This window comes from Cebus imitator, unplaced genomic scaffold (assembly GCF_001604975.1).
Source record: "Cebus imitator isolate Cc_AM_T3 unplaced genomic scaffold, Cebus_imitator-1.0 Scaffold31, whole genome shotgun sequence".
NCBI classification, from domain to species: domain Eukaryota; kingdom Metazoa; phylum Chordata; class Mammalia; order Primates; family Cebidae; genus Cebus; species Cebus imitator.
The window spans coordinates 8,836,010-8,845,675 of NW_016107346.1; the positions used below are offsets into that span (position 1 = coordinate 8,836,010).

At 40.9% G+C, this 9,666-nt stretch overlaps 1 protein-coding gene across 1 annotated transcript in view; it reads left to right on the plus strand.

Annotated features, from left to right (window-relative positions):
* Positions 1 to 5,630: 5,630 nt before the first annotated feature.
* The window catches only part of LOC108300925 (G-rich sequence factor 1-like), a 9,863-nt gene continuing 5,827 nt past the window's right edge, over positions 5,631 to 9,666 (plus strand). Inside the window, 1 exon segment of the mRNA XM_037736959.1 lies at positions 5,631 to 5,806. Within this exon segment, the coding sequence (XP_037592887.1) occupies positions 5,631 to 5,806 (176 nt within the window).

Here is a 9,666-nt window from a genome sequence, read left to right on the forward strand (position 1 = left end):
CACAATATCACCATACATCTGCCCAAGGACGGCTAAGGGTGGACTGATGGGTAAGCTCCTGGAAGAGCCAAAGCTCACTGCATCCTGTTAAGTTTCCAAGGAATGCCAAGTTTTCCCCTTGTTGTGAGAGACATGAGGTACAATTGATGTTAGGAGACGGAAGCTGGATGGCCCTTGAGGGCCGACCCACAGGGTACTGGTCTTTGGGATAGAGGAGAGAGACAGCTTGGCGTGATTTACTGCCCCAAGCCATAGAATCTTGGAGGAGAGCTACCATGCAGCTCATGCTCAGTTGACTAGAGAACCATCCGAGTGGAAAAGGGACAATCTGGACCTCTGGCCAGCTGTGTACACAAGCATAACAATTGCTTTTGTTTAATGTGCAGATGGAATATTTGATCCATTCCAACCAGGCATTTGTATCTTGATGTCCTGTTTCAATTGCTAGAGTTTGCCTTAAATCATCTACTTCTACAGTATTGACTTCGGCATTGTTGATAGGCAGGATAGAAGGCTTAGATGGAGAAGGGAGGGGGTCAATAAAACACATTTCAAAGAAGCCTATAGGGTCATATCCATTGGCCTCTACTCCTAAGCCATAAAAACACTCTAAAGAGGGTGTAGGGTTGGTGGAAGAAGGGGTATTAATGGAGATAGTTACTGGGTTACAATGGTGAGATTGACAATTAGAGGGCGCGGTTCCTTTAGTGAGGTGGGGGTGAGATTTTAGATCAGTACAGCCCTGTGATGTCCAGCCCAGATCTCTAGTGGTCCAGATGATATCTGCCCATTGAGAGCGTATTTCCCAACTTGGGGTGTCCTGGTACCTTCACCATGAGCAGGATGTGGGGTCAGTGGTTTCTCTGTAGGGAGGGGTATTTTTCTAAAGTAGGGATTTGTCTTTGCCACTGTTCATCCTCCTCACAAGGTATAACAAGGTAAGCATCAAAGCTAATGATTTGGGGTGAATCTGACATGGTTACATGATAACAAGGTGGTCAGCAATAGAATGAGGAAAGAAGAAAGAGCAATAGAATAAATGAAAGACAGTTAAGCTTTTCTTAGCTTTAGTTTGAGGAGGTTTTCCCCTTGAATAATGGCCGTGACTCCGGAGGTGGTGGTGTTTTCTTGACTCGGGTGTGATGGGTCCATCCTTTTTCTGCCATCAGGACTGCAGTTTCAGTGGTTCGAAGCACCAGGTAAGGTCCTTCCCAGGCTGGCTCAAGTTCCTCCTTATTCCAGCTTTTGATGAGGAGACCTATGGTTTTAGGAAAAGGGAAAGTAGAGGAGAGACCAAGTATATAATTCCTGAGGGAAAGGCTATTTTTAAACAGGCAATAGGAAGGCATTTGGTAACTAAGTTCTTATTTAATGTCCAGGGTTTGGGATAGCTTCTTAAGGATATGCGCTTAACTCAGGTCTATTGCCTGAGTTAATATTTTCTATTAGCCTGAACTTGAGCACTATATATTTAATTAATGCTTTAACTATATTATTGGCCATTGCATTTGAAAAGGGAATAGCTTTGACTTAGTGAAGTAATCTACTATCATTAATAAATATTTTAGAAGACCTATTGGAGGTGTCTTTGTGTAATCAATCTGGGGACTTTGGAATGGTCTAAGCCTGGGCTCCTCACCTTAAGGGGCAATCTCTTTAGTACTTTCTTTATTAGTAAGCAACTATCTGTAACTTGTTTGGCCAGGGCATACATTCTTATACATTTATAAACTCAGAAAACTGCGTCACACATGGCTTGGGGTCCCTAATGGGTCCTCTGGTGCAGATGGGACAAGATTTCTTTAATAAAGGGGTTTGGACAATGTTTCTTTTTGGTCTGGAAATATCTGTTTTCCTTCTGAATTTTCTTTAGCACCATTTTGATTAGCTTTTCTTTCTCAGTAGAAGAGGAAAATGGGATCATGGTAGGAGGAGGGAGATAAGGAGTTGAGTGGAAAACAGGTGTAGAAGAAATGTCAGCTTGCTTGTCTCTGATTTGCTAAGTTATTTTCCTGACTCTTAAAAGGCAGGTTTTTCTGGTGTCCAGGGACATGGACAATAGCTATTTCTTTTGGCAACTGATGGTTACTTAATACTCGGGTGATTAACTCTTTGTGAACAAGGTTTTGACCTTTACTATTAAGAAGACCTCGTTCAGTTTAAATTTTTCTAAATGTATGAGCCACCCCAAAGGTGTACTTAGAATCAGTATAAATGGTTCCTTCCTGCTTTTGCAGGTATTTTAAGGCTTGACTCAATGCAAACAGCTCACAAGTTTGGGTAGACCAATTATTAGACAATTTTCTTGACTTTATTTCTTTAAGAGCTTTTCCATTAGTTACTGAATACCATTGTGTCTTTTTTTCTCAATCACTTGGGAGGAACCATCTATTAAGGAGTGCCGCCCTGTTTCGAAGGGAGGGTCTTTCTTGAATTGGGCCTAAGCTTTGTGTGATAGTCAATTAAATCTAAACATGTGTATTCTCTTTTTAGGTTTAGACTTCCTGTTAAGAAACTGCTAGGTTAGGTCGGTGGTTAGTGTTAAATTATCTCTTTTTAACAAAACAGCCTTGTCCTTTAAGATTCTTGAGTCCATTAATCACCTTTTTGATTTAAGAAAGATGGTTCTAACTTGATGGGGCACGCTTACAACTAAATCTCCTCCAAAGATTAGTTTTTGAACTGCTCCTTTCAACACTTGGAGGGTAAAAGACATGTCCCCGCCACCAACATAGGGCATAATCTACTTCCTCTTGGGAGGCAGGTCTACTAGCAACATTTTCTATTAAAAGGTCACAAATCCATTCCTCATTTGACCCAAATTTTGCCAGAAAACTAAGGGATCGAGGATTGGTTCTTGAGTCCAAATGGAACAGCACTATCTTATCATTTGTTGCTTTTTCTTATGTCTAGTCTTTTCATTACCTTTCTAATGTTTCAATATGAGACCTAGGAGTCTGGAGGGGGGGATATCTTTGTTGCTAATTTTATCCTTTCCACTTGTCTTGCTTGGGGTAGTTCTCATATTGGGTCCTAGTTAGTCTCAATCTCTCCTGTAGGAAATGTCTTGCCTATCCTTCTCTAGGGGCTTGCTAGGACTATTAGGCTCAATTCCTCATATTAGAAATGTCTCACCTATCCTTTGGCCCCACCTGCTGGGGTTTCTTTGCACCCTTCTTTCGCTTCATCCACTCTGGCCACTTCCCCAGCAGGAAATTATGTTCTTCTTACCATTGCCAGGACTGTATAAACCCCAATGTCAGGATCCCTACAAGAGGGCCACCATTAGCCGTCTGAGGTAACCATGGAACCACAGATTGAACTCACTCACTCCGCACAGCAGTAGTGCTTGTTACCATTCACACACTTTCAACCTCCAGAATCCCGACCACCAAGGCAATACTTCACCACCCCTGTGGCTTTTCTCACCTTGGTCTGTGCAGAGTTACCTGGTCACTGCGGTATGTGAGCCCTCTTTCCCCAAGCTGCCGGCCAGCTTCTTTCCCATGTTGCTGAGAGTCTGGGTTTATTCGTCACACTGGGTGGGTCTCAACTCCTTCACCCCTGAGCTGCCACAATGAGGCAGCGGGGCATGCCTTCTCACAGGAGGGGACCAGAGACCCTTTCCCAGAGGAGAATGGGAATCCCAGACAAGCCCCCAGATTTTTGGAGATAAAAATGCTCTGTGCCTCAAAGTGGAACCAACACAAGGCAAAAGTTTCTCAGGAAGGCAATTTACCTCTATAGAAGGTATAGAGGTAATGCAAGGCAGAGGCAAGGGAGAGCACACAGAACAAAGGAGAGCAGGAGTTTTTATCCCCTAATGCAGACCCTGTTCCTGTGTCCTCCCACTGTGGGCGGGCTGGGGTTGGACCACACAATCTAGGCTAATTCCAGTTGGCTATTGTTGACATCATCAAGGGGGCAAGGGTGGGCTTTTGACGGGAAGGACTTTTACATAGGTGACGGGAAATGCTCGAGTGTGTTTGGTCACAGCAGAGATAGGGAGGGCTGATAGATGAATGGGTAAGATTAATTTTTAGAATAGAACAAAGAACCAGAAATTGAAACCCTTTGAAGAGAAACTATTTGTTCTTAACAACACATTCATTCCATTGAGCACCTACTAAGCACTTGGCTCTATGTACAGTATGCCCACTTCCTCACATTCTGAAAAAGACTACTGTTTGTGCAGAGACTAGGGAAGCTTTAAGGTTGTGCAAGACACAGCCACTTCCCACTGGAATGCAGGTTGACTTGCTGCTGTAGGACTGTGCTGGGAACACTGGGAAGGGGGCTAAGGCTCAGCACAGTCATTGATGTCCTAGGGAAAGTTCATAGCACTTTGACTTCAGAAGAGGGCTTGGTGAAGGCCTCCACTTGGTGAAGGGGATTGCATCAGATTGGGAAGCTGAACATGTCTGGGATGACGGAAAAGGGATTTGGAGATTACAGTGGCATGTAGGGAGGAAATAGTCTTGGAGAAGGGTCCACTAACCTCAGTTAAGGATGGTTTCCTGTTGAGTGAAATGCCTGGGCTGCTCCTGCAGAGGCAAGAACCTTGGAAAAGACTCCCAGTGTGAGGGAGATGAGGTGAAAGGGGTGTGGTGCTCATGCTAGACTCATGATTTTAATTTGTTCTGCACAGTTCTTACCTGCTTGGAGTGGGATCTTCTTTTTCACATGGTAGAGGATGGAGGGCTCATTCAGGAGCTTTCTCCTTGCCATCTCTTGATAGGAGTGTTAGTGATGGCACCAGCAATGACCATGGTCATGGGTAGAACAACACCTAACGTTCATTGAGTTCTCACTGTGTGCCAAATCCTGTTCTATTTATTTTATCCTCAGGACAGCCCTATGAGGTAGGCATGGTCTTCACCCAAGGTGCTTACAGGATCTTCTGCACAGACTACAAGCCTGTAAATGAAGAAGCAAAACAGGCTCCAGATCTTGGAGGTCCTTGAATTCTCCTTGGGCCCAGCTGGAGGATGCTCACAGCTCAGGACTGAGAGGGGAGAAGCATAGTGGGCAGGCATCTCCTCTCTGATCACCTGCTTAGGTTCTGGTTCCGCAAGGATGATTTGCTGCCATCCTGCTTAGGAGTGTGTGAAAAATACAGAATGATAGGCGGCACTCCAGACCCACTAAATTCAAATCTCTAGGAATGGGACTATGGATTCTGCATTGTCACCTGGGCCATATGTAGGCAAGTTAAAGTTGTAGACCTCTACTGTGGGGAGTAATTGTCACCTTGCACAGTTTCTCTTTGGTTCTACAGGTAAGGATGGACTACTGGGAAGACTCACATGTATAGAATATAATTTTGGATTCTGGGCAGAAAATAAATTATTTATATTCAAATATATCCTGACAGCAGAGAAAAACACACGAAGGCTTTTGATAATGTGGATAGGCCTGTTAGATTATGCCTTCGAAACATCCCAGAGAGAAATTTAAAATCTCATGACATCTCCCAGCAGACCATGTGTAAATCCACATGACTGCAGAGTTACTTTTAAAACAAAAAAAGTGAAATTGTACAACAATGTGAATATACTTACCAATATAGATTAACACTTAAAAATTGCAAGAAGTTAAAATTTTTTAAATTAAATTATAAAAAGGTGGAAATGGTCATCTCTAGAAGCAAGGGGTATCCCAACCTTTGCATCAAAAGCAAAGCTTTTGTAGTAACACATTTCTTGCAAGGTTCAGAGAAGCCTTGCCCAATGCAGATTCCTGATGAAATACTGCCTTGCCAGGGCTTCCAAGCTTTGTTGGGGAAGGAGCAGAAACATTCCCAGAGGTGTGTCTAGAACAATACAAATGTGAATACAGACAACCCATATGGAAATGCCCAGGGAGCAAAGGCACCAGATGTACCTTGGGAATTGAGAGTTGGTGGAATCTGATGTGTTTTTCAGGATCTCTGTCACAGCAAGACAGCAAAAAATGTGTTTCTCTGATGGGCATGAGGTATAGGATAAATATATTAACAAAGATAGTAGATGAGGTAAAGAGAGGAGGGAGAATTATTTAATTCACTTCCTAGAGCAGTCTAGGATTATAAGTCTCCGGACCACCATCCTCCAAGTAAATCCCAACCCTTGGGAAAATAAGGGAAAAGAGCCCCTTAGTTAGACATGAGCTCCCTTTTGGAGGTTGGGGGCTGGCAATGGGTGTAAGCAAATGTCTGACGTTGGCCGTCTAGCATTAGAATATCCTCTGCACCTTGAATAGCCCCATGCAGTCTCTCCTTTGGAAGATTGTGACCCTAATGTGCCAAGAGGACCACGTGAGAGCAGCAGTCCCAGATGTTGTAGGGTATGTGATGTTTCTGCCCTAGTTCTTATAGGTCCAGAGATCATAGTACAGCATCATTCAGTTGGAGTCAGCCTCTCTTGTAGGGTTTTCTGAAGACTCTCTTGTAGGGTTTTCATTGACATCCTTCTCACCCTCCATCTTCATACTCTCTAGCCCAGCCAGAGTGAAATATATAGGGCAGGCAGTCAGGAAGGGCAGGCTGAGCCTCGTGGGTATGGGCAGGAGCTTCTGCCCACAGACAAAATGTCTTCTTCATCAGGGACACATCAGCTCTGTTCTTAAGGCCTTTCAACTGATTGAGCCAGGCCCACCAAGATTATCTAGAATAGCTTCCCTTATTTACAGTCAACCGACCATGGACCTCAATCCCATCTACGAGATATCTTCACAATGCCTAGATTAGTGTTTTCTTGAATAACTGCTGCAGCCTAGCTAAATTGACACATAACGTTTTCCCTGATGACTACCATTAATTTCCCTGATGACTAATGATGGAGAGTCATTCTTCATGCACTTATGGCCAGTCATGGCCAGTCATAGATCCTCTTTTAAAATCTTGCCCATTAAAAAAATAAATTGGTTGTTTGCTTTTTTACTACTAAGTTGCAAGAGTTATTTTATATCCTAGAAACCAGTCCCTTATCAAATAATATGTATTACAAATATTTTCTCCCCATCTGTGGTTTGCTTATTTCCTTGTTAGTGTCTTTTTTTTTGAGTAGAAGTTTTGAACTTTAATGGAGACATCAATTTTTTCATTTATGTTTAGTGATTTTTGTAACATGACAAAGAAACATTATCCTACCTCCATGGTCACAAAGATTTCATCTTAAGTTTTAGATATTTTGTAGTTTCAGCTTTTACATTTATGTCTATGATCGAATCTATTTCCAGTAAATTTTTATTTATGGTGTGATTTATTGTTTATGGTCATTTTTTCCCCATATGAATATCCAGTTTTTCTAGTTATCATTTGTTGAAAAGACATCCTTTCCACCACCAAAATCCTTGGGAATCTTGTTGAAAATCAATTGGCCGTATATGTGTGGGTCCGTTTTTGAACTATTTTTCATTCAGTTGAGCTATATGGCATCCTTTCACCAAAACCACACCTTCTGGTTTAATGTAGTTTTAAAGTAGGCCTTGAGATGAGGTAGGTTAAACCCTCCCAGCTTCGTGATGTTTTATTAAGAATGCTTTGGAAATTTTAGTTCCTTTATATTTCTACGTATGTTTTAGAATAAGATTCTTAGTTTCTGTCAACAAACCTGCTGGAACTATGTGTGGAATATCATTGAATCTATAGAGATTTGGGGGAGAATTGACACCTTAATAATGTTGCTTTTGCCCCTAATCTGTGAACATGATTTAGTCTACTTATTTTGATCTTCTTCAATTTCTCTGAGAAATGTTTTACAGTTTTCAAGGTAGAGGTTGTTACTTCTTTGGCTAAATTTATTCCTAAATACTTTGTGGTTTTTGACCCTATTTTAAATGAAAAAATTTAAGATTTTATTTTCAATGGCTTGCTACTTGTATATACAAATAAAATTGAGTTTTTTATGTTGACTTTATATCCTGTGACTTTGCTGAAGTCAATTTTAAATTCTAATAATAGTGAATATGCCTTAGGAGTTTCTATATAAATAATTACGACCCAGCAAATAGAAATATTTTCACTTTTTTCCTGATCTTTATGCCTTTTCTGTTTCTTGCCTTATTGCACTAGCCAGGACCTTGCTCAGTTTAATAGAAGTAGTCACAGTGGGCATCCTTGCCTTGTTCCCAATTATAGCAGAAAAGCATTCATTGATTCACTATTAAGTATGATGATACCTGTAGATTTTTTTTGTAGATATTTATAGGGGGTTCAAAGGATTTGTGAACTGATCAAGAAAAAAGTTATCACCATGAGTGGCAGTAACATATATAAAACTTTATTGGGTGGCACTTGGACAGGGTTGAATGAGAGGTGAGGTCCCTTGTAGCATGAGACCTCCCAGAGCTTGTGGTAAGGGGCCACTCACAGAAGGAGGACAAGAGAGAGGGGATCAGAAAGAGGTGCCTTGGTGATTTTGCTCAGCAGCATAGTGGGGAGTCTCTGTTAGAGACCCCTGAAGGGCAGCAGAGGCTTGAGGCCTTACAACATCAAGGCCCTATCTGAACAATGGATAACAGCTGCTGGGTGAAATTTCATGGGGTATGCAAAGCACACAGGACATAAATAGCTGTACATAGGCTTGTTTGGGCATTTTAAAAATAATTGGATGTGCAAAAATTTATGTTTGGTGCTGACAGACTTTGAGCTAACAGGTCTCATACAGAAGAAATCAGCAACCTAGATACCAACACACAGAGATTGTCTTTGACTCATTTCTATAACCATGCCCTTGATCAGTTTGAGGAAATTCTCTTTTCCTGTTTTTTTGAAAGTCTGTATCTTGAATGGATCTTGAATTATGTCAAATACATTTTTCTGCACCTATTCAGAAAAGATCTTCAACTGGAATTAATTGAATTACATTGAGTTTTAATTGTTAAAATGGTCTTTTATTTATTGTCTGAATTTAACGTGGCCATGAGGTAGCTTCTGTTTCAGGCATTACTGGCTTTTATTTGCTTATATACTAATTTGCTTTCATTGTGCTCTTTGTTGAGATTTGAGTTGAGCTGGGTTCACAAAACAAGTTGAGAAGTGTTACCTTCTCCCTTATTTTCTTTACTTTTTTTTTAAATATCTTTTTTTTTTCTTAGAGGAAGAATGAGAGAAAGAAAGAAAAAGAATAAAAAAAAAGAAAAAGAATGAAGGAAAGGAAGAAAGAGGAAGAGGAAGAGAAGAGGGAGAGAGAACAGGGGTGTTGCTTTATTGCCCGGGCTAGAATGCAGTCTAAAACTGGGTATGCCCGTAATTGTGTTTAATAATAGAGACATTAAAAAAAAAAGAGGGAAGAAAATAATTAACAAGCAGCCAACCAATATTTCATTTAAACCTGTAAATACATGTGATGTAGTACTGATAAGAGCACATATTTTGTGTATTTAAAGTGGAGAGTTCTATGAATGTTAATTAAGTCTACTTGTTCCGAATCTGAGTTCAAGTCCTGAATATCGATGTTAACTTTCTGTCTCATTGATCTGTAAGTCTCCCACTATTATTGTGTGGGAGTCCAAGTCTCTTTATAAGTCTTATATATCTGGGTATTTCTGTATTGGGTGCATATATATTTAGGATCTTTAGCTCTTCTTGTTACATTGATCCTTTTATCTTTATGTAATATCCTTCTTTGCTTCTTTTGATCTTTGTTGCTTTGAAGTCTATTTTATCAGCAAAAATTGCAAACT